Raw genomic sequence first — 26,450 nt, 5'->3', positions numbered from 1 at the left:
CCAAACAGAAGGGTATAGTGGAGTTATTGGGTAAACACTTCAGAGTCATAGGTGTTATGAGATTGGAGGAATCAAAACCAAAACCCAACCTCAATCCATTTCCTTTTTTATTTTCTTTACAAAAAAATTATGTTCAAGATATGTTTGTCTCATTATGAAATACTATAATTCTATCTTGGTCTTTAGTGTTTCAATTAACTAACAGTGAGAAAAAACAGTTTACAGAACATAAGAAAAGATGCTAAAGTTTCTACTAGATTTAACGGTGGTTGGTAGTGAATTGTTGGTTCTGCAAACTGGTAAGGTGTTGATACTGATACCATTCATGTGTGCTGTGGAATACACATCCTAACCTAAGAAAAAGGATGAATTGGAGTAGCATGGTCCTGTGGTACCCCACCAATAGTTAGTATTTGGTGTGAGCAGTCGACAGAGGATTTGAGAAAAGAAGGAAATAGTTGAAAAAAAAAATTAAAAGTGGGAAAGAAGATTACAAGAAATGGGGAAAAAATGGCATATATCAACATATAATTTTTATATTTTTAGGATTATTATTTACTATATATCAAGATTGATAATATTAAAATTATACGTAATATAAAAAATTACTTTCATATTTCTATTCTTATCCAACTTAAAATAATATAAATAACTATAAATAATTCAATAAAAATATTAAATATTATATTTTTTGAAGTGTATAATTAAATTAAATTAAATATTTCATATTTTTTAAATAAAATAATTACATGTAATTTAATTTTATTTATAATGTGTTATTAATAGTTTATTTAATATTGTCAATTTGATAAATACATTAACATATAAAAGAAATTACAATATAAAATATAATAATCTTTTAGTAAAATCAGTAAATTAATATTTTTTTATTTGATTTGGCTAATAAGCGGAATCAATTCTTCCCTTAATTTTGCGTACTTGTTTGGCCTTGTGTTAAATCACGACAACTGAAAGAATACACCCATGCATGAAAATAGGGAGAATCGATTCTGCGTGCTTTATCACAACCCCAACACATCTAGTCATTATTTCAATACCATATCTACTCATGTTTGCTAATAATCTAATTTATCCATAAAAACATATCTTTTAATCTATCATATTTTATAGGGGTGAACAAAAAATCTAATTTTTTTTATCCAATCCACTTTTATTCTGATCCAATCCATTTAAAATCCATTTTATTAAAAATCTAATCCATTTAAAATCTATTTTAATGGATCTGAATTTCAATCTAATATACATTTTATATATTTTATGGATTGGATATCCATTCTATAAATCAAGATTTCCAAATATGGATAATCCAAAAAATCAAATCCAAATTTTCAATTTAAATTTTTAGTTGCGTAAGAATAAAGGTTAAGATGGACTAGGCTAGATTCAAACTCAGATCGGCCTTGTTCGATAACCTGTACGGACCAGGAAAACCCAACGACCTTGAAGGGTCGGGCGAGCCTAAAGACATGAACAGGTTAGGCGGGCCTGACAAACCAGATGAGTCGATCGGGCCCAACGACACGAAAAAATCGGGTGAGCCCGGTGACCTAAACGGGCCAAGCGGGATTGATGACCCAAATGAGCTAGGTGGACCCGATGACCCGAACGGGCTTAGTGGGCCTGATGACCTGAACGGGCCAAGCGGGCCCGAAGATTCGAACGGGTCAGACAGGCCCAAAGACCCGAACGGGCCAGGCAATCCTGATGACCCGAACGGGCCAGTCGGGCCCGATGACCCGAACGGGCCAGTCGGGCCCGATGACCCGAACGGGCCTGTCGGGCTCGATGATCTGAATGGACCAATCAGGCTCGAAGACCCGAACAGGCTAGGCGGGACCGATGACCCGAATGGGCCAAACGGGACCGAAGATCCAAACGAGCCAGGCGGGATCCATGACCCGAAAGGCAGGCAGGCCTGAAGACCTAAACGAGCCAGGCGTGCTTGATGACCCGAACGAGCTAGGCGGTCTCGAGACTCAGATAGGTTGGAATGGGTCGACTCAACGACTCAGACGGGTCGTGCCCAATGACATGTATGGACTAGGTAGGCCCGACGACCCTAATGGACTGAGCGAGCCCGACGACTTGGACGGATCGTGCCAATCAACCCGTACGGAGCGGGCAGGCCCGATTACCGAACTAGCTAAGCATGCCCAAAGACCCAGATGGGTTGGGCCGAGCTAGGCTGACAATTTGGACGGGTCGTGCCCGACGACCTGTATGGACTGAGCAGACCCGAGACCCTGATGGGTTGAGCGAGCTAGACGACCCGAACAGGCTAAGTCGTGTTAGCCTTAAGGACACAAGTTTTATAAAATTCAATTTAAATTTCTTTTATAAAAAATGTATTCTAGATTTTGAACTTGATCCAAATATTTGGACTGAATTTAAATCTTGATCCAAATATTTGGATTTGGATTTTAAAAAAAATCCAAACTAGTTTTGCTGAAAAAATGAATTTGGGTCGAAAATCTAGTCAAATTATTTGGATCTATTATAGATGTAGATTGGATCATTAAAAATCCAATCCATGTCCACCCGTAATATTTTACCTCCATTATTATTATTATTTAATGAGTTACATTTTTCGTAAATTAAGAAAAGTAATAGGGATATTTATTGAGTTACATTTTCGTAAATTAAGAAAGATAGTAGAGATATTTAATCATTGACATTTTTGTAAATAAAAAAGGTAGTAAGGGTATTTAACGAGGAACATTTTCATAAATCAAAAAAGGTAGTAGGAATATTTAATGAGTGATATTTTCATAATCAAGAAATGTAGTAGAGGTATTTTGGGCAATCGAAAAATAGTTTTGGGTGAAAAATGACATAATAACCATTAAATGAAACACATGTCAGACTAAGGAGAGTTTTTTTTTTTAAGGTATAGGGTAATTTTCATATGTTATTTATAATTTTCTTTTTTGTTTATTTTTTATTTCTCATTTCTTACCACTCGAATTTATATAGAGCTAACAAATATTAGCATTAGCTTTACGATAAATTGAATGAAACATTAAATATTAATTTAGTAGAAGCACAAACAACATCTTTAATAGAGCAAACACTTGAACACATTCTATGAAATTTCAGATTTTTAGAATCTTGTTTTCTATTAATTCTCCTTTTTATTGGTATAAAAAAAGTAAACGCTGCAACCTTATTCGATCCATACATTCAAGGAAGAAACTACTAAATGCATCACTATAACTTCAGTATTCAAAGACAAATATCTTGTCAAAGGATATATTTTGTAGCTCTGAAATTCTGGTTCCATAAATAGTTTCTTCCATTCTTCTTCACTTCTCTCTTTTCCATTTAAAAGACATGTCATTCGCACATCCATGGCGAGCTTTAGTCTAGTAAGTCCATGCTCATCTTGGCCTTCATTTATCACAGTTTCTATCAAAATTACTTTTCCTCTTTTGCCTTTACCGAAAATAGCTTCTTTGCAATTTTCTAATATTTTATTACAATCCTCGTCATTCCAATCATGCAAAATCAACTAAAAAAAGATCTATAAATTTGTTAACAACATACCTCATGCCAATCCTAACAACATAAATCGAATAGTAAATTCATATTCTAATATACAAAAAATAAATTTGTTGTAGTGAAAGATGTTAAGGAAACATTTGTTTAGAGATGCCTACCTTGAGCAGAACTACATCAGCCTTGGGAATAGATTCCAACATGTCACCACCAACATATCTCAAATTATTGGTTCCCGACAAGTTCTCCACAACTTGTGGACGGTCAAACACAATGCACTTCACGTTTGGAAATGCATCAGAGACAGCCTTGGCTGTGGTTCTAGTTCCACCTCCGACATCCACAATGGGCTTCACTCCTTCAAACACTCAATTACAACCTCTTAATGTCAAGTTCATCATTTGAGAATCACTGGCCATTGACTCATTGAACAACTTGTTATTTTCTGGGTTTTTACCAAGAAAGTCCCACAAATTTGATCCTAGGGAGACATCAAACAATGTGAGTTCATCCTCATAAGTCCACTTCTTCCATTGAGACTAAAAATAAATTAATTTGCAAAAAGATATTAGAAGTCGCCACCATAGTTTATTTTGAAAAAGTATGGAAAATCATAAAAATAAAATAAAGTCTGCGAAAACCAAATATAGGGTCTGGGAGTCGGTTACGTGTAGGTATTAGCACCCTACAACGTTCGCCCAAAGGCGGTACCTTTAATTAAATTTGCAAAAGAGATGTGTTTATTTTATATATTTATTTTTTCAAAAAATAAGAAATTTGAACAAACATATATTTTGAGTGAAAAAGGACCCGACAAGGGTTAAAACCTTAGTCCTACGTATTCTCATTAAAAATGAGAAATCAAGGCTACGTAGTTCTTTATAAAACTATTTGAAAGTGATTTTGAAAACTTTTTGATTTTTGGGAAGTGAACCTGACAAGGACTTGCTCTGCTCCTACGTATCTCCATTCACAGTGGAGAATAAAGGATCACGTAGTTCTTGATAGAACTTGATTAGAATATTTAATTTTTAAAGTTATTTTTTTACATTATTTGAAAAAGAGTGTCGTGTGACGTGAGCGGTCAATTAGACACCAAAATATTTATCTGATGTTTTATATTTTTGAAAAGGAGTGTCGTGCGACGCGAGCGATTCGACACCAAAACTATTTTTATAATTTTTGTATTTTTTTAAAAAAAGAAGTGTCGTGCGACACGAATGGTCGATTAAATACCACAACAATTTTTTAAATTTTTTTATTAGAAAGAAGTGTCGACATGAGCAGTCAATTAGACATCAAAACAATTTTTATAATTTTTTTATTTTAAAAAGAAATGTCGTGCGACGCGAACGGTAGATTAGATACTAAAAGAAAAAAATAAAGAAAATAATTTCTAATTTTTATTTATTCTTATTTTTATCATTTTTGAAAACTATTTTAATTTAAAATATTTTTATTATTTTTGAAAATGATATAATTGAAATGTGATATTTTATTTAATTAGAAAAAAGTAAAATTGGAAATAGAAAATGAGAGTGCATAAGTGATTATGTGGGTGCAATGAGAAAAACTACCATATATAGAAAAGAGGTGCATAATAAGAAAAAACTTAGCTCATAAAGTAAACGCATCCTAGTATAAGAAAAGAAATTAAAGGAGTGGGATGTGCGCTTAGTGAAAACACAAATACATAAGGTAAAATAAGGGGTATTGGATTATTACATTGGAAAGTGCATAAAGTAAATAAATAACAAGAACCCAAATTAAAAACAGGGGTGTGCAAATTAAATTATGGAGGTGCGTGAAAAAAAAACTAATCTGCCAAATCAAAAAAGAATGAGAAGAAGGTGTGATAGTTAATTACGAGGGTGTGTGAAGAAAAATGAATCTGCCAAATAAGAAAAACAAGAAGAAGGTGTGATAGTTAATTATGGGGTGCGTGAAGAAAAAAATGGAATCTGCCAATCCCTAATCTAATTACCTTCCCAACACCTAATAATATAATTTCCCCCCAACTTCATCTTCTTCCTTCGGCTAAAGCACCAACGCCGCACCAACGCTGCCCACCAACGTTTGCTCTTTGCACGGCCACCGGCGACAGCGCCAACCACCATCGGAAGCCTTACCGCCGCCGGTACAACTCTTCACAGCGTCTAAGCCTTCCATGCTCGCGCGAAGTCGAAACACCGTGTCACAGTTACTGCCGATGACGCCACAACGCTCAAACAAAGTCGCCGTCAATGCCACTCGTGCGAAACACCTCAGCGTCGACCTCTAATGCCGTCACCATGCCAAACCGCCACCCACCGTGCCTCCTTGATCCATTGTCGGAATCACCACGCCAGCGTCAACAAACCTCTCGTTCTCCTCTATTCCAAACTTCTGATCTCAATACACCAGTAGATTATTTTTCACTATTGAATTTGATTCTTTGAATATCTTCTACTGCTCACTGTTGAATGACTATGGTCTTAATGAATTGAAGATGTGTAGATAAAGATGAGGATGAACCAAGATTGGAAGAAGTGTGTGTTGAATATCTATAAATCACGATATACAAAAGTTGAAGATGTATGGAAATGTGAAGTTTGATGATGGCGAGGGATGTTAGGAAGATGAAAGTCCTTGCACGTAATCAATCCCTCCAAAAATTCTCTCCCCTTTTAAAATAATAGTTCACTAATTTAATAAAAAACTGTCCGTGCAATTGTGAATTACGTGAGCGGCACTTGAAATCGTGAGAGAAGTTGAAACCATCGGAAAAAAACTGTTTTTGTGTTTTTTAAATTTTTTAAATTTTGAATTTAATTAATAAAAAAGGAAAAGTAATTAATAATAAATAATTTTTTTAATTTTTTAATTTTTATTAAATCTGATTTTTATTTTAATTAAACAAAACGAAAAATAATATTTTTTAATCTAAAAAAAACCTTATTTTATTAACTTAAAATTTAAAAACATAAATTAAAAAAACATTTTTAAATCCTTTTTATTATAAACAATTTTTTTATTATTTTTTAATTAACACTTATTTTTGGTTGTTTTTTTTTTAAATATTTTTATTCATCCGGACGAAATTGGGTATTGAGAAGACCATGCATGTTCTGCATGTGGTTTAGTTAAAAGTTCAACCATTGGCGCAAGACTAAGGTCACTGCCTTTTATAGCCCAAACATTATAATTAATTTTAAAGACCAATTTATAGTGACTAATTGTAATATTTTATTCATAATAGTGACTATTTGAGTGATCAATAATTTTTAGTTTTGTAAATTGGTATATAAATTGGTCACTATAGTTATTAATAATTATTGATTACTATAGTTAATAATAATTATTGGTCACTAAAATTCGTCACTATTTAAAAATTGTCTTGTAGTGGAAACTCGTGAAGTAGCACGTTTCAAATTGTTTTTGTTTTGATAGAAAACTGGCATAATTATTATTATTATTATTATAACCAATGAACACACATATGCTCTACATGCACATGTGTTCACTTTTTCTATAAAATAAATGTAATGAAATTATAATTATGAAAATAAATGTAAACAATTTTTACCATTCAATTTAGATAGTTTTATTTATTTTGTGAATAATTTTTATTTATTTAATTTTAAAAAAGGTACATAAATTAAAAAAAGCTATTAAATTTAAAAAATAATTAAATTTAAATAAAATAATAATAACTTGAAGAGTAAAAATGGAAAAAGAAAGTAGTAAACATGTTAAAGCGAGTCAAATCTATCACTCCGCCAAGAAAAGGACGGAACGAGTTGGATCCACTATTAGAATTTAAGTCTCTTTTACTTACAAATAAATTAGTATAACATAATTTCACTGTCAATCCTTTCATGTATCACTTTAATCTTATGCTCTAACAATTTCTCTAATTTTAATTTACAATTTCATAAGTCATAACAATGAAGTATATTTGAGTGTAAGCACCTACCATTAAAATAGATTTTGTCTGCATATCCCAAACTTGGGATGTAGATTTTACACAACCTCTACACTGCAAATGTTCAAGTGCAATTATTTTTGTTAATATTAGTTAGATAATTTATAGTTTTTTGCCTTTATAAGCTACGCAAAGCATTTGACATTTGCATCACCAAAACACTTATAAGAATCAACAACAACGAACAAAACCTCATTACCCTAATGGTGTGTTTGGATGAGGCAATTCAAGAGGGTGATTCATTTATTTGGAGAATTTGAAATTCTTTGCAATGAAATGCTTTGTTTGGATAAAGAAATTAAAAAGCATTTAAAATGCATGCATTTTTTTGAAGTATTTCAATTAGCTTAATTAGAAGAAATTCAAATACCCTAAAAAATGTGGAATTTGAAATTCTTCTCACTCAACCTCAAACGGACCCAGCAAAGCCGACAACCATGACAGGTTGGGTTGGCTAGACGACCAGACGTATCAGATTGACCTGATGACATAAACGAGTCGAGCAGGCTCGACAACCACGATGGGTGAGACGACCCGACAATCCAGATGGGTCAGACAGGCCCAATGACCTGGACGGGTTAGAGGGTCTGACGACCCAGATGGGCCAAACAAGCATGATGACCCAAACAGGTCAGGCGGGCCTGACGACCCAGACGAACGAAGGTGACTAGATGACACATATGGGTCGGGCGGGCTTGACAACTAAAATAGGTCAGTCAAGCCCGACAACCCACACCGCCCAGGTAGGCCCGACGACCAAGATGTGTCGGGCTGGCGCAGCGGCCCATACGGACCTCACTGGCCCTACGACATAAATGGATCTGGCGGGCCTAACAATCCAAACATGACTGACGATCCAAACGAGCCGAGTGGGCTTGAAGACAAAGACGGGTTAAACCGATCTGACAACCAAGACGAGTCAGCGGGTCCGATGGCCCAAGCAGGACGGGCGAGCTCAGCGACCCACACGGGTTTGGTGGGCCAAACAACCTAGAGCATCGGGCGGGCCTGATGACCTAGACGTATCGAGTAAGCTCAACGACCCGACCGACCCGTTGACCCGACAAGCCTAACCGACTCATGTCTAAATTTATCATGAACTCAAAACATAATTAAGCCTAAAATAAATATTGATAAAATAAAATTTTATCTCACAAGAAATTCAATTGTTTTATCGAAACAAGAAATTGAAATGTAAGGTATTTTAATTTCTTTATCCAAACAAATTATTTAGAAAATGAAAGAAATTTAATTGCAAGCAATTCAAATACAATGCATTTCAATTTCTCAGTATTGTCGAAATGCTTCATCCAAACAAAGGTAAATATATTTTTGATTGCATAAATGATAATGACATGGTGTTATCGAACTCAGTTAAAATAAAGTTCTCGTAAATTCATCACGAGTTTCCATTTTTAATAGAAAGTGAAAAAAAAATACAAATTTTGAGGTATAATTCAAATTTATATTGCTTTAAATCCATTTAAATGGATTTATCCTAAATCCAAATAAGTTCTTTTGGATTTTAAATCCAATCCACTTAGTTGAACTTAGATTGGATTATTAATTTTTGGATTTCAAAAAAATAAAAATCAAAGTGGATCTAAGTCGAGTAAAGATGAAAAAAGGTTAGGTCAAATCAAATCAGTCAAGGATTTAAGGATGAGCAAGGTTCACTTGGAGCAAATGATGAGCGGAGTCAGCCTAAGACAAAGGTCAAGTCAAGTCCCACATCGACTAGAGATAAGGACAATTCACAATATATAAAGAGGTGTAATCCTCACCTTACAAGTCGATTTTGTAGGGTTGAGAGTTAGGCTTAAACCCACTTTTAATATAGGATCAGAGCTAGGTTAGAGTCTATCCTAACAAGAGTTTTTGGACATTTTATTTCACCCGCTATCAAGCCACTAACGGACCACCCATTAATTTCAAGTCTCAGAGATGTATACCTCGGGATGTGTTGGAAGTCCCACATCGACTAGAGATAAGGCTAATTCACAATATATAAGGGGAATGCAATCCTCACCTTACAAATCGGTTTTGTGGGGTTGAGTTAGGCTTAAAACCCACTCCTAACAACCTACTTAAACCCAAGTCGATCTAAGTCAAAGCTTGAGTCAAGTCAGTTCGAGCTGAAAAATCGATCCTAGTCGGTTTGAGTCAAAAGTCGACTCGAGTTAACTCAATCCGTGGATATAACTTAATTGACAAAATGAATTCAATTTAGATTTAATCCAATTTAAAAAAAAAAAAAAACTCAAAATAAAATTAATCTATTTAAAATTAATTTAAATTATAAATCCAATACATTTAGATCTAGATTGGATCTAAACGTGATTTTTTGAAAAATATAGTCCATGTCCTTTATAAATAAAGCAAAACACTATGACACATTCCATCAGATTTTGTATCTCTGAGTCTTGTTTCTTATCAAATCTTCTTTTTTTATTCTGGTCGCATTTTTTACCAATCATTTATTGAAACGGGAAAATAAGCATTGCGACCTTGTTTGTTTCATAACATGCTTTTAAGAAATGCATTAGCATAACTTTAGTATTCAAGGATAGATCTGAATAAGAGACAAATGTCCAGTCAAAGGAGATATTTTGTAGCTCTGGAATCCTGCTTCCACGAACAATTTCTTCCATTCTTCTTCACTTCTTTCCTTCCCATTAAAAAGACATGACATTTTCACATCCATGAGGAGCTTTAGGCCAGTAATTCCATGCTCATCTTGGCCTTCGTTTATCACAGATTCTATCACAATTACTTTTCCTCTTTTGCCTTTACCAGAAATAGCTTCTTTGCAATTTTCTAATATCTTCTTACAATCCTTGTCACTCCAATTATGCAAAACCCACTACAGAAAGATTTACAATTTTTTTAAGAACATGAATCCAATAGTAAATTCGTATTCTAATTTATAAAAGAAAAAGTTGTTGTAGTGAAAGAAGTTTAGGAAACATTCGTTTAGAGATGCCTACCTTGAGTAGAACCGCATCTGCCTTGGGAATAGATTCGAACATGTCACCACCAACATATTTCAAATCGTTGGTTCCCGACAAGTTCTCCACAACTTGTTGACGGTCTAACACGGTGCACTTCACGTTTGGAAATGCATCAGAGATAGCCTTGGCTGTGGTTCCAGTTCCACCACCTACATCAACAATGGACTCTACTCCTTCAAACACCCAATTGCAACCTCTTAATGCCACGTTCATCATTTGAGAATCACTAGCCATTGCCTTATTAAACAAGTTGTTTTTTTCTTGGTTTTTACCAAGAAAACCCCATGCATTTGATCCTAGGGAGACATCAAATAGTGTAAGATCATCCTCATACGTCCACTTCTTCAAGTGAGACCATACAAGTCCTCCACTTGGGTTAATTAAAAGCTCTGCCATTGGAGCAAGACTAAGGTGAGTGTCTTTGACAAGAAGCTGTGATGCAGCAGTTAGAGCATATGCTTCCTTTTCTTCTGTGTTGTGATGGTCTCTTACAATCTCAAGAAATCCACTGTGTGCCAGGTAGCGTAAGAGACTGTGCACAGCTCTAACTTTAGTTGGCGGAATTTGTAGAATGGATACCAACTCTGTCAGTGTAATTGGTTGATCATGGTTGTGGATTATGTCAGGTATGCCAAGCTCAATCATCCATCTAATACTCATACCATCTAATGCATAAGAATGCAAGTGTTTGTACAAGTGAAGTAGACCTTCAAACATCTCACTTGCTTTAAGGTCATTATTTGAAGCCATAATTTGATGTGAATCTGTATGTTGTGTGGTGGTGTTTCAGACTTTGTTGTCCTTTATATAAAGATTCAAAAACCTAAATTTGTAAATTTCGCTTTTAGTCTATTTAGATTTGAATCCACGGTAAGTTGAATTGATTGTTTTCAGAATTATGACGTCGTTTTTTATTTCATTAAATTCTTAACATCTCTATGTGTTTTCAGAAATAAAATATACCACGAGTTTCAGGTGCTATTCCCCGTCAATTTGTTTTGTTAAAATAATTAGAAAGCCCCTCAATTCAGTTTATAAAGATCTATCTCTGTCTATACATGTACAATATTAATTTATGTACAAGTGGAGAAGTTTACGGAATTAAGAAAAAAAAAATCCACTTGGTTTCGTATATGTTACAGTTCAAAGTCATTGGTTTGGCGAACAAAAGTATACACCGAAAATATGCAAGAAAATTAAAAAAAAAAAATACGAGATTGTATAAGAAGTTATCTAAAAATTATAACAAGTCGTGGAGAGAATTAGATGGATAGATTTACAATATATAAATAAATAAATTATTTTACAGATCAATTTTGTAAGATTAAATAAAATGAGTTAAACATAAAATATATTTTTTTAAAAGAAATCTGTATTTATTTTACTTAATTCTATTTTATGGTAAAATTTATCTATTTTATAGTAATATTGAATTGAGTAAAAGTAAAATTAATCGTTTTATATAATATTGTCATGTTAGGGTGAGTGTATTTATTATAGGCTTTCATACGAATTATTTTAAATGGATACTATCTGATAGATTGATTAGTTGCAAAAAGTATAGTGCTTAAATAACTATTAAATTCAATACACAGGAAATTAGAGAAGATATGAGCTAATATAGCTGGTTTACGTCAACTTCTGGTTTTTTTATATATAACTTCATCAACATACGAGGAATCTGATTGATTTAAAAAATTACATGTGTGTTTTCAATTATTATATTATATTAATTATTATATATTAATTATTATATATTAATAATTATTATTATTATTATATATATATAACATAATTTATTATATATATATATATATAATAAATTATAATAATAAATGATATATATTTTTATATATAATAATAATAATTATTATTATTAATATATAAATATATATAGATATATATAATACTAAAAATATTTTTAAAAATATAATGATTAATATATTAATATATAATAATTAATAATTAAGAATATATAAAATAATAATTATTATTAATAATACATGTATATAATAATTAATAATAAAAAAAATTATACATAAATATGAATAATAATTAAAATATTATTAAAAAATAATAATATATAATTATTATTAACATATGCATATAATAATTAATAATAATTAAAATATTATTAAAATTTAATATTTTTTAATTTGTTTAAAAAATTATTTTATTTTATTTTTATCATAAGGGTAGTTAGGTAATTATAAAATTTTTTATTATAAAATTAATCAATCACATCACTTACATCATCCAATAACTTTCACAAAATTCATCTTCAAATTTACTCACTTTATCCTTTAAATCCACTAAATAATTAAATAAATTTAAAATTTTATTAAATTTATTTCAAAAAATATAAAGAAGAACCTCTGTACAAAAATTTCTCTCTTTGCTTAGTTAAAAAAACGTTCATCTCTATTTACAAAACAAAGTCAAAATAATAATGTCATTTGTTATAAACAAAACTTATTATACTTGAATTCATATTTTATTTAATTTCTTATTTTGTTCGTTTTTTGAATTTTCTATTTTACAGTAATCATCTTGCTCACAATAGAAATTTCAATAAACTTAGTTAACAAACTATAATAATAAAGTTAAGTCCCTCATCAATATGTTTTGAAAATTGACTTTTCATATATTAATTTTTAACCTTTTTTCAAAATTTTTGGCGAAATGTCCTTTAACTAAATAAAGTTAGGTTCCTCATTAATATGTTTGAAAATTTGAATTTTCATGCAATAAATTTTAAATCCTTTGAAAACTTTTGGTGAAGTGTTCTTAAAGTAAACAAAGTTAGGTCCCTTTTAGAAAATTGACGTTTCATATATTAAATTTTATCCTTTAATAATATTTTGGTGAAATGTTAAATAAAGTTAGGTCTCTCATTACTCTGCTTGGAAAACTTTTGGTAAAATATCCTCAAAATTAATAAAGTTGCGGGTGAGAGAAGAAGAAATGGAGAGAAAGAAATAAAGTGGAGAAGTAAAAAAAATTGAGATATATAAGTTATTTTGTTTAAAAAGATAAATTGGTGCTTTTGAGAATGTATTGTAAGGTTGAATACACTCTATAAAATACTAATGTCTTGATATTTGTTTTTTGTTTTCAAATTAGTCCTAATCTTCGTCTCGTTTTCGACTTCAGGTTTAATCTCGTATAGGACTCAATCTTGATCTTTTCAATTGGATACAAATAAAGACATTTCAACATTTTGTTTAATTTAGAGTTTATTCTCAAAAAGATAACTATTTTATCCTGTGTGCTTACCTATTTATACTATGTTGGATTTTTCATTATTTATAATTAAGGAAATTACTATTTGAGGTTATATCTTCCATCTAATTTTGCTTAAGTGTTAATTCTAGTTTTAGTTGTGATTTCAACTCTCATGTCAAGGTGTTATGTTGATTTAGCCGGTGGTGGTAAAGGGACATGTTGAGATATCGAGGAAGCTTCCGATCATGCTAAGGGCCAGGGGGTTGAAATAGTCATGTGCCTCCGTGTTATCACGTGATGAGTTGAGAGGTTGACATCATCATAATTAGATATTTAACCCTTGAGAGACTGAGATCTATTCCAGTGAACATGACGAGATACTGAGTATTATTTAGATTTAGAAAATCAAGATTGAGTTATTGTAACTATTTGATATTATGTTATATCTTACTCTGTTTATAGAGTACATAAATAATAATAATTAAAAAAAAAACAAGTTCTTCTACACAACATATCTCATATTTTCAACTACCCTAAAAAAATCCTAGGAATCGCAAATTCAAAAAGTATGACATTGTATTAGAAAGTAAAGCAAAGAATTTATTCTTGCCCATGGAGAATCGATTCTTACCCATGGAGAATTGATTTTTGCCTAAAGAGAATCAATTATTACTCAAGCATAGACATGTTAAAGTGAGTTGGAACCTGTGAGCCAATCTGGCTCACCACGGGTTCAAGTCGTGTCAAGTTAAAAAAGAATAAGATTTTTTGTGGTTATGGGTCAAAATGGTTTGAACTCACTTAACCCACGACTTATTGAAAATAGATACCATGATAACCAAATTAGCTAGACTATATTGTTGATTAATTTTTGTGTTGTTTATTACTTTTCACTTTCATCACTTTAATTTGTGATGAATGTAATAAAGATAATTATAGATTAAATAAGGATCTTGTCAGCTTGGTGCATCATGTTGGGAAATATTTTTCTTATTTTATCATGCTTTTTTCAATTATTTAGCAGATGTCAAATTTGAACTTTAATGCTTTACCTTTTCTAAACCATTAAACAATGCAGGGAAGCTTTTGTTTCATGTAGTTCATGTGGAACACCATGTACTTTGAGAACTGCACATACAATTGATGTTGGTGTTGGCAAAAGTTGTTAAACATATGTATGTGCAGATAGCTCCTAATTAGCTTGTTGATTTATCATAATTGCAAACTAAATATCATATTTCATTTATAGAGAATTTCAAATCAAGATCTCAATTGGAAAAGCTAGAAAAACTAGAACATTGGCAAAGGGAGTTAAAGTATTGGAGGATGCACGATTGAAACAACCATGTTATGAACAAAATTTTCTAAATTAGCATGATAAAAATGTACAGTATTTTCATTTATGTTTTGTTGAATACCATGACAAAAACTGCCTAGTATTAGCCTTGTTATCTTGGACATGTATGAACATTTTCTTGAAAACAATTTATCAAATATTTGGTAGTGAGCATGATAAAGACATTGGTACTTGATTTTACTGTAATTGTCATCTCATATGAGCCGGGTTTGGGACACTCATTTTTTGACCCAGCCCGTGGTGAGTTAAAATTGGTTACTAAAAATTAGTTACCTAGGTTTTAGCTACCAAAATGACTTAGTTACTAAATTGGTCTCTAATTAATTAGTGACCAATTTAGTGACCAATTATAATTTTTTATTTATAATAGTGAGTATTTTAGTAACCAATAATTTTTAATTTTGTAAATTGATATCTAAATTGGTCACTATAGTGACTAACAACTTTTGGTTACTAAAATTGGTTACTAATGAAGTATTTTCTTGTAGTGCAAGAATAAGTCTTGCAAATTCTTTTGCGTGAGCACTAGTCATACAAGAACAATCAGAATGTAAAATTAATTTTTTTTAGACAATCTCAAAACAATATGCATAATATGGTAGTATTACAGGCATATTTCTCTTGGAATGTCAATCACTATCTATAATAATATTACTCAATGTTCATTATTTATTAATTAGAGAGTAACTTGATCTATCCATCTAACTGTAATTTAGTATTTGGAAAGAAATATTAAAGTAGAAGAAAACAAAAACCTTCATCCAAGAACAACTTAGCTTTACCCAAATGAATTGAATAAAACATTAAGTATGTATTTAGTAGAAGCACAAACAACATGTTTAATAGAGCAAACACTTTAACATATTCTATGAAATTTCATATTTTGAGTCTTGTTTCTTATCAATTCTCCTTTTTATTGATGCTAGAATACTAAATGCTGCAACCTTATTCGATTGATCCATGTGTGAAAGAAACTACCAAATGCATCATTCTAACTTCAGTATTCAAGGATAGATCTGAATAAGAGACAAATATCCCGTCAAAGGAGATATTTTGTAGTTCTGGAATCCTGCTTCAACGAACATTTTCTTCCATTCTTCTTCACTTCTCTCTTTTCCATTTAAAAAACATGTCATTCGCACATCCATGGCGAGCTTTAGTCCAGTAAGTTCGTGCTCATCTTGGTCTTCATTTATCACAGTTTCTATCAAAATTACTTTTCCTCTCTTGCCTTTACCAGAAATAGCTTCTTTGCAATTTTCTAATATCTTCTTACAATCCTTGTCATTCCAATCATGCAAAATCAACTAAAAAATATTTATAAATTTGTTAATAACATACATCATGCCAATCCTAACAACATGAATCGAATAGTAAATTTGTATTCTAATCTGTAAAAGAAATTTGCAGTAGTGAAAGAAGTTTAGGAAACGTTTGTTTACCTTAAGTAGAACTACATCAGCCTTGGGAATAGATTTGAACATGTCGCCACCAACATATGTCAAATTGTTGGTTCCCGACAACTTCTCCACAACATGTGGCTGGTCAAATACAGTGCACTTCACGTTAGTAAATGCATCACAGACAGCCTTGGCTGTGGTTCCAGTTCCACCACCGACATCCACAATGGACTCCATTCCTTCGAACACCCAATTGCAACCTCTTAATGCCACATTCATCATCTGAGAATCACAAGCCATTGCCTCATTAAACGACTCGTTAAATTTTGGCTTTTTACTAAGAAACTCCCACATATTCGATCCTAGGGAGACATCAAATAGTGTAACACCATCCTCATAAGTCCACTTCTTCAAGTGAGACCATACATGTGCTGCATTTGGCTTAATTAAAAGCTCTACCATTGGCGCAAGACTAAGATCAGTGCCCTTGACAAGAAGTTGTGATGCAGCAGATAGAGCATATGCTTCCTTTTCTTCTGTGTTGTGATGGACTCTTACAATCTGAAGGAATCCATTGTGTGCCAGGTAGCGTAGGAGACTTTTCACACCTCTAACTTTAGTTTGTGGAATTTGTAGAATGGATACCAACTCTATTAGTGTAATTGGTTGATCATGGTTGTGCATTATGTCAGGTATGCCAAGCTCAATCATCCATTTAATACTCATACCATCTACTGCATGGTCATGCAAGTGTTTGTACAAGTGAACTTGACCTTCAAAGATCTCATTTGCATTGCACTCATGATGACCCATGATGTGATTTGATGTGTTTGATGTGAATTTGTATCGTGGTGTGGTGTTTCACACTTTGTCGCCCTTTATATAAAGATTCATAAAGCTAAATAATATATTTGAAAATTTAATAATATATGGATATAATATATTTGACGGAGGGAAATAGTTGAAAAAGAAAATAAGTCATGAGTGCACATTAAAGATGACAAATAAGCCTGTCCCCGTGGGTATTGCCTGAACCTGTTCCCATTTTGACGGGAAATCCCCGTATTGACTGGGTATGGATATGGGGAAGCCCCGACTTTTTCAATTGGGTATGGGATGTATATATCCCGGCCATAATACCCGTCCTGCCACATCTCCCTCCCTATTTAAATTATTAAAATATTAATTAATTAAGTAACCATATATATATATATATATACTTTCTATTTTTTATTTATTCTAATTATTTGGTTTGTCTTGAAATTCATTCACATCTCCAATATATTTTTCATCTTATCATAATTATGTTAAAATGATGTATATCAATTAAAAAAAATTATGTCTCACATTTGATTATTTCTATTATTTTTTAATATTTTTATTTATTATATATTTTCCTTTAACATGAGAATGCTTAATACTCTCAATTTAATTGTTTAATAGCATAAACATTTCATTTACTAGTAATAAAAAAATTATTTACTTACTATTATTCATTTTTGTTTCATTTGAAGAACTTTTTTGTTTCGCTAAAACAATTTTCGTTATTTCTCAACCATTGAGTATATATGTTAATATTTGAAAATTTTTCTTAGATCTCTAAGGTATTTTTCATCTTATCATACCCTTCATTATACATTTATTTTTCTTTGTACGATTTTTTTCAATAGCCTCTCAAATTGTTTTTAAGACACATTTGTTAATTTTTTTATATTTTTATTTGTTGTTTATTTTCATCATATAGAATATTATTTCGATATATTTTATCTATTTTTTTTTATTTTCTAACTTATTATCAATCATACTGTAACTTTTTCACTATAAATAAATAACTTTTATTTACTACAATAAAAATTTAATGTAATTGTCATGAATATTTTTTTATCACCATCCAATAAATATTGGAGTTCAAAACATACAAGATCTATGTCAAAATTTTATTATTATGTTTATTATTTGTTCTTTGCGTCATTTTGATCAAGTGATGTATTATATCTTTTATTAGTATAAGAAAGAGATTTATTAGAATTTAAAAAATTGAAGTAAACAAACATTTAAAATGTATTTTAATTTGAATATTTGTTTTCCTTTAATATTTTTTTAAAAATATTTTTAAATTTTATCAACAAGGTTTCATTAATGTTTGCAAATTTAATAAATATTTTAGTGCTCATCAAAATTTATTTGGTATTCTAATCTAAAATGTAAACAATTATAATTTATTTTAAAGTATTTAATATGGAACAAAGAATCATCATCCAAAAATTGAATATTTGATAATATTCTGTTTCCTTTATGTAATTTTTTATTGTTTTATAAAAATTAATTAAAATTAATATTGAAGTATAAGAAAACGGGTATGGATATCGGTATGAGATTATACCCGTTATCTGGTGGGGATGGGAATAAGACAAAAGTTCGATACCTGTTGAATTTGGGTATGAAAATGGAGATGAATTTTTTCTACATGGATAAGTATGGGATAGCGAAACTCGTCTCTACCCCGCCCGTTGCCATTCCTAATGCACATTGATTTTGATTAGGGGTTGGTTAATTTTTTATATTACAGTGAGGTTTGACATAAAAAAGACATCAATAACACTTGCGGATTGGTGTTGGGTGGTGGCAATGAGAATTGAAGTGAGGTCCTTATAGGAAGCAATGGGCTACATTTCATAGAGGGAGATGTGCCCTAGGGTGGTCAGGGACTAATTTATGAACTTGACAGATAAATTAAGAGTTCGGCGCCCCAAACAGAAGGGTATAGTGGAGTCATAGGTGCTATGAGATTGGAGGAATCAAAACCAAAACCCAACCTAAATCCATTTCCTTTTTTATTTTCTTTACAAAAAAGTTATGTTCAAGACATGTTTGTCTCATTATGAAATACTATAATTCTATCTTGGTCTTTAGTATTTCAATTAACTAACAGTGAGAAAAAACAGTTTACAGAACATAAGAAAAGATGTTAAAGTTTCTACTAGATTTAAAGGTGGTTGGTAGTGAATTGTTGGTTCTGCAAACTGGTAAGGTGTTGACACTGATACCATGCATGTGTGCCAGTGGAATACACATCATAACCTAATAAAAAAGATGAATCGGAGTAGTATGGTTCCGTGGTGACCCGTACCCAACTAATATTTGGTATTTGGTGTGAGCAGTTGAGAGAGGATTTGAGAAAAGAAGGAAATAGTTGAAAAAAAAAAACTAAAACTGGGAAAGAGAACTACGACAAATGGGAGAAAAATGGCAATATCAACGTATAATTTTTATATTTTTAGAATTATTATTCACTATATATCAAGATTTGATAATATATATTAAAATTATACGTAATATAAAAAATTACTTTCATATTTCTATTCTTTTCCAACTTAAAATAATGAAAATGTATAAATAATTCGATAAAAATATTAATATTATATTTTTTGAAGTGTATAATTAAATTAAATACAATATTTCATATTTTATAAATAAAATAATTACATACAAATTTATTTTTTTTATAATGTGTTATTAACAGTTTATTTAATGTTGTCAATTTGATAAATAAATCTATTACATATTAAGAGAAGAAGATACCACCAAAATTACTACAATACCCATTTTCTTTTATTGACACGTGTCATCGAAATTAGTTTTTTCGTCATTTTAAAACTCTGGTACAAAAGGACCCGGGTTCAAATCCTACAAAAATAAATTTGTTTTTATTTTTTTCATTTATTTATGATTTCAACTATAATATTAATTATAAATAATATTATGTTTGTATTATTTTTATAAGTATTAGTATTTCTAATTATTAATAAAATATTATTATAATATTATTTATAATGACAGTAGTAAAATTATAACAAATATTAGTATTATTATTATATGTTATTATTATATATTATTACTATTAGTATTATTAACATTATTAGTAGTAGAGTTATTATTCTTATTTGTAATATATGATATTATTATTATTATATATTTTTGTTAGTAATTACATCTCAATTTTTATTAGATTATGATAAATTATTTTTTTGTCTTAAACTTAAAAAAAAAAGGTATATTGATAAATATATGATTAGTTTAAAATTTTACTTCAATATTTCATTGTTGATGTTCATACCCATTCAAATTTGAAGGATTTGTCGACCATTGTTGAATTATGTCAATCTTTGACAAAAACAAACAAATTAAAGATATTTTACTTGATTAATTGTCTGATTTATTTTATTTAACTCTTAATGTTTCATTTTCTACAACGAAGATTATCAAAACAAAAATTGGAATAAGATGAAAGATGAATTTCTTAAATGCAATATGGTTATTTACATTCAAAAAAGAATAACCGGAGATTTTTATTCCGAATAAATTATTGATGAGTTCAAAGTTTTTTACTATATAATTTTAACTATAATATTAATTATAAATATATTATTATTTGTATTATTTTTATAAGTATTAATATTTCTAATTATTAATAATAATATTATTATAAATATTATTTATAGTGATAGTAGTAAAATTATAACAAATATTAGTATTATTATAATAATAATAATAATAATAGTTATTATTATTATTATTATTATATGTTACTATTATATATTATTACTATTAGTATTATTAACATTATTAGTAGTAAAGTTATTACTCTTATTTGTAATATGTAATATTATTATTATTATATATTTTTGTTAGTAATTACATCTCAATTTTTATTAGATTATGATAAATTATTTTTTTGTCTTAAACTTAAAAAAAATAGGTATATTGATAAATATATGATTAGTTTAAAATTTCACTTCAATATTTCAATGTTGATATTCATACCCATTCAAATTTGAAGGATTTGTCGATCATTATTGAATTATGTCAATCTTTGACAAAAACAAACAAATTAAAGATATTTTACTTGAATGATTTTCTAATTCATTTTATTTAACTCTTAATGTTTCATTTTCTACGACGAAGATTATCAAAACAAAATTCGGAATAAGATGAAAGAGGAATTTCTTCAATGCAATATGGTTATTTACATTCAAAAAGAAATAACTAGAGATTTTTATTCCGAATAAATTATTGATGAGTTCAAAAATTTTTACTATAAATTATTTTGGCTCCTCCAAAATTATTGGTCAAGATTCGTCACGCGTTATTATTATCAACTATAATTAATAATCATTATTACTATCAACTATAAATATTATTATCATTATTATTAATTATAATTATTTCTATTATTATAGTACTAATATTATTATATTATTATTATTATTAAGAATTATAATTATTATAATAGTTATTATTATTATTATTATTTTTATTATTATTGTTAGATACACATTTTTAGGGATATCAACAGGGCGGGTAGGGTACGAGTAGTAATTCCCCCATACCCTACTTGGATAAATATCTGTCCCGTATTCGTACCCATATCCGTCGGGTACCCGTCTATTTTTTCATATCCACATGTATCCACAGGTACCGTGAATATTTACAAAATTATTTAAGAAACAAATATTTAATCATAAATTCAAATAAAATAAAATAAAATATATCACTGTCATAAATTTTAAATAAAGTTCAAATAAACTCAAGTTCATACAAGTCCAAATAATTATAAAAATAAATATAAATGACGTTCAACACAATGAAAATTTGTTAATTAGTGCTTTTATCAATAAACTCACTTTCTCCGATTGATTCCTGAAAAATAAACAAAATAAACAAATAATAAAACTCAACTGCCACGTGTTAAGTATTTTTGTTTTGATTCCATCATTTGACAACAAACATACTATAAATGTCACTGTCTATATAGGGTTTGATGTATATGCCCAATTTTAAAGAAAGAAAAGAGAATAATGTCAAGGGGTGTACCTAAAAGAAGACAATGTACCAATACTTGAAGTTGGAAGAATGAAGACAGAAGAGAAGACAAGATGTGTAGCTTAGAAAAAATTAGGTCAGAATTTTTTTACTAATATATATATATATATATATATATATATATATATATATATATATATATATATATATATATATATATATATATATGGGTATTTTTATGAATTAAAGTTTAGCGAGTACGGGTATCCACGGTACGGATACTATGATATCCGTACCCACCCTGTTAACATGCAAGTATAAAAAATATTTGTACCTGTGGATATCCATTTTTAATATTCGTTACCTACCGTTGCAGATACCTGCGGGTACATTTTCGTACCCGTGGATATTCATTTTATCTCTATGTCTTGGTATTTTTTGAATTGAAAAAAAAATAGTTACTAAAATTAGTAGAATAATAAAACTGACAAATAATTTCTTATTATGAATAATTATTTAAATTTAATAAATAATAATTAACAGGATAAAAATGTAAAAACAAAAAAAAGGACATAAAAAATGTGTATCTCTTTACATATTTAGTTAGTGTATTATTATTATTATTATTATTATTACTATTATTATTATTATTATCACTACGGGATATTATTATAATGGTATTATTATTATTATCACTACAGGATATTATTATTATAATGATATTATTATCATTATTATTATTATTATTATTATTATTATTATAATAGTTAGACACACATCTTATTTAATTTACTACGAGATCATATATCAATTAGTTGTCCTTCTTAATTGTTTGGTTGTTGTTGTATATATATTTATATGTAATTGTAGATTATTAGTATGTCAACATTAACTTGGTATTTGCATTGCCATTAATATTTATAACATAAACATTATCATTATTATTATCATTTGTTTGTTATTATTAGTATCATTATTATTTTTATTATTAATATTATTACTATTCATAGTGATGTTATTAGTATAAGTGATTTTTTTAATTATAAAAAATGTTATTATACTAAATATTTTGCTAAATAGATTTTTAATCTTTTAAAATTTTTATAATTTATATTTATATTATTATTCTTTTAATGGTTAAATAAATATAATAACAATTATATTATTATTCTAAACATATTTGCAATAAATAAAAAAATGTGCATACACGCACGGGTCATATACTATTATAATTATTTTGTAAAATCAATTAACTACACCATATTGTGATATTAATTTTATTTATTATATTTAAAACTGGATTTACAAATTCATTTCATTGATAATAATATTTAAAACAATATAACCTAATTTTCATGATATTTATTATTTTATTTTTATATTATTGTTATTATTATCAATTAAAACTCTAATTATAGTTATTACTATTATTATTATCAGCTCTAATTATAATAATAATAATTAATTATTATTATTATTATTATTAACTATCATTATTATGATTAATATTACTACCAACTATAAGTATTATTATTATTATTATTAACTACAATTATTTCGATTATTATATTACTATTATTATTATAACTAGTGTACACATAGGTGTTGTCGCGCCTGTGTGTACGCATTCTTTGAATATACGTGATATTATAGTAAGTGATGATAATATAATGTTATTAAGTTATAATATATAAAATAAAAATTATATTTATTAAAAATAAAGTGAAATATATCAGAAAAGATGTGAGAATAACTGTTGATAAATAGAGAAAAAGGGAAGAGCAGAGATAGACGATTTTATAAAAAAGTTTGTAAAAGTAACGGTCAATTTTCAAAAATTTTATAAATAATTATATTTTAAAGGGTAAAATTGGTATTTAAAATGTGGATACAAAAGAGAAAATTCTCTTTGTATATTGTTATAGATTATTATTATTATTATTACTATTATTATTAATTAGAACTATAATTATTATAATAGTTTTTATTATTATGTTCACATACATATTTTACTTTTACTTACTATCTATGAATCATCTTTTAGTTACTTGAACCTTTTATTTGTTTTGTTGTTTATTTATTTATCTCTTTATATATATGTAGTTGTATTATTATTATTTTTTATCATTACACAATATTATTTTAGTGTTATTATTATCTATTATTATTATTATTACTATTATTATTATTATTATTATTATTATTATTATTATAGTTAAACACTCATTTTACATTTATTTACTACGGGATCATATCTCAATTACTTGCACTTTTTATTTGTTTTGTTGTTCATTTTATTTTTATATTTGTGTAATTATTTGAATTATAAAAATAGTTACTAAAATTATTAAAATGATAAAATATACAAATAATTTTTGTTATGAATAATTATTTTAATTTAAAAAATAATAATTAAGAGGATAAAATTATATAAACAAAAGAGGACACAAAAAATGTATATATCTTTATATATGTAGTTATTGTATTATTATTATTTTTATCACTACGAGATATTATTATAATGATATTATTGTTATTATTATTATTATTATTATTATAGTTAGACACACATCTTAAATTAATTTATTACGGGATCAAATTTCAATTACTTGTCATTTTTATTTGTTTGTTGTTAATGTATATCTTTGTATATAATTATAAATTATTATAGTTGACATTAGCCTTAGTGTTAGCATTAATATTAATATTAATATTTATAGCATAAGTATTATTATTATTATTGGTATCATTATTATTTTTATTATTATTATTATTACTATTCATAATGGTGTTATTATTATAAGTGTGCTTTTTCCAATTATAAAAACTGTTGTTATACTAAATACTTTTGTTAAATAGAGTTTTAATCTTTTAAATTTTTATAATTTATAATTTATATTAATATTAATATTAGTATTTTTAATGGTTAAATAAATATAATAGCAATTATATTATTATTCTAAAAAATTTTAAAATAAAAAAAAGTAAAAAAATGTTCGCTCAATTAACTATATTATATTGTGATATCAATTCTATTTATTATATTTAAAACTGAAATTATTATTGCATCACTTAGAGTTACTATTTCATTACTTGAATAACAACATTTATAATAATATAACTTAATTTTCATAATATTTCATTACAATACTTTCACTATTTTATTATTTAATATACAAAATAAAACAAATACGTCCCGTGCGTACAGGTCAGTATACTAGTTAATATATAAAAGAAATTACAATATAAAATATAATAATCTTTTAGTAAAATAAGTTAATTAATATTTTTCATTTCAAATAATATTGTTTTATTTAAACATCATTTATAATTTTCAAAAACTATCTAATAAATATAAATTATAAATAAAAAGTTATAAATTTATATAACTTTTTCGTAACTTTTTATCATAAAATTGTGATAAATAAATTAGTGAGAAAATAATTTGATATTATTTTCTCACCAAAATATAAATTTTATTAGTTGGCCAAAAAATTATTTCGTATCACCAAAATGAGTTTTGTGAGAGAACAACAACAGAATGACATTCTTTCTCAAACCATAAATTAACTTTAATGTTGTGTTTGTTGTAAGCGGTGATTTGCACTCTTCACCCTCAAAAGCAAGGAGAAGTGAAGAGAAAGCCACGTCGGTAAGATGAAACTACAAATGTCGCCGAAATGCAATTAACTTACGGAGGATGATATTTTGATTATTAAATTTTGACAATTTTTTTTAGGGTTAAATATATTTTTGGTCCCTTAATTTTCAGTAAAATTTGGAATTAGTCTATTTCGAAACTTTGGACCAATTTAGTTCTTCATTTTTTGAAATGTGTGGATTTAGTCCTTTTAATCAAATTTTGTTAAGTTTATTTGACATTTCAAGTACGTTTCATAATAGTATTTGACTTAACATTAAAGTAAAAATGTGTCAAATAGTATAAACAATCCAAATACAATCCTGAAATGCATACGAAACATCAAATAAACCTACCAAAATTTGATTAAAATGACTAAATCCATGTATTTCGAAAGATCAAGGACTAAATTGGTCCAAAGTTTCAAAATAGACTAATTCCAAAATTTATTGAAAGTTAAGGGACCCAAAATATATTTAACCCTTCTTTTTATAACATAATGTGTGTTTTTCAA

The 26,450-nt window shown here is 28.3% G+C and overlaps 3 protein-coding genes across 3 annotated transcripts; all 3 read right to left on the bottom strand.

Moving 5' to 3' along the window:
• Window positions 1-3,184: 3,184 nt before the first annotated feature.
• LOC114186125 (isoflavone 7-O-methyltransferase-like) lies at window positions 3,185-5,633 on the bottom strand. Its single transcript, XM_028074154.1, has 3 exons — window positions 5,501-5,633; window positions 3,678-3,874; window positions 3,185-3,529 (listed from the first exon to the last, which is right to left on the bottom strand). Exons 1-3 carry the CDS (start codon window positions 5,631-5,633, stop codon window positions 3,185-3,187), a joined length of 675 nt encoding a protein of 224 aa, XP_027929955.1.
• Window positions 5,634-9,881: 4,248 nt separating this feature from the next.
• On the bottom strand, window positions 9,882-11,254 carry LOC114186064 (isoflavone 7-O-methyltransferase-like). The gene is made up of 2 exons (XM_028074067.1): window positions 10,468-11,254; window positions 9,882-10,343 (listed from the first exon to the last, which is right to left on the bottom strand). The coding sequence occupies exons 1-2, from the start codon at window positions 11,239-11,241 to the stop codon at window positions 10,041-10,043; spliced, it is 1,077 nt and encodes a 358-aa protein (XP_027929868.1). The 5' UTR covers window positions 11,242-11,254; the 3' UTR covers window positions 9,882-10,040.
• Window positions 11,255-15,904: 4,650 nt separating this feature from the next.
• Window positions 15,905-17,307, bottom strand: LOC114186248 (flavonoid 4'-O-methyltransferase-like). Its single transcript, XM_028074291.1, has 2 exons — window positions 16,516-17,307; window positions 15,905-16,380 (listed from the first exon to the last, which is right to left on the bottom strand). Exons 1-2 carry the CDS (start codon window positions 17,284-17,286, stop codon window positions 16,078-16,080), a joined length of 1,074 nt encoding a protein of 357 aa, XP_027930092.1. The 5' UTR covers window positions 17,287-17,307; the 3' UTR covers window positions 15,905-16,077.
• Window positions 17,308-26,450: the final 9,143 nt, after the last annotated feature.

Source organism: Vigna unguiculata, chromosome 5 (genome assembly GCF_004118075.2).
Source record: "Vigna unguiculata cultivar IT97K-499-35 chromosome 5, ASM411807v1, whole genome shotgun sequence".
NCBI lineage: Eukaryota > Viridiplantae > Streptophyta > Magnoliopsida > Fabales > Fabaceae > Vigna > Vigna unguiculata.
The sequence above is the reverse complement of the archived record's forward strand: the minus strand, read 5'-3'. Positions and strand labels throughout refer to the sequence as shown.

Coding starts and splice junctions, on each gene's coding strand:
- LOC114186248 (XM_028074291.1), bottom strand. CDS start 17,286: ATGGGTCATCATGAGTGCAATGCAAATGAGATCTTTGAAGGTCAAGTT. Junction 16,381..16,515: donor CTGATGTAGTTCTACTTAAG/GTAAACAAACGT, acceptor AATATTTTTTAG/TTGATTTTGCATGATTGGAA.
- LOC114186064 (XM_028074067.1), bottom strand. CDS start 11,241: ATGGCTTCAAATAATGACCTTAAAGCAAGTGAGATGTTTGAAGGTCTA. Junction 10,344..10,467: donor CAGATGCGGTTCTACTCAAG/GTAGGCATCTCT, acceptor ATCTTTCTGTAG/TGGGTTTTGCATAATTGGAG.
- LOC114186125 (XM_028074154.1), bottom strand. CDS start 5,633: ATGGTGGTTGGCGCTGTCGCCGGTGGCCGTGCAAAGAGCAAACGTTGG. Junction 3,875..5,500: donor TATTATTAGGTGTTGGGAAG/GTAATTAGATTA, acceptor GAGTGTTTGAAG/GAGTGAAGCCCATTGTGGAT. Junction 3,530..3,677: donor CTGATGTAGTTCTGCTCAAG/GTAGGCATCTCT, acceptor ATCTTTTTTTAG/TTGATTTTGCATGATTGGAA.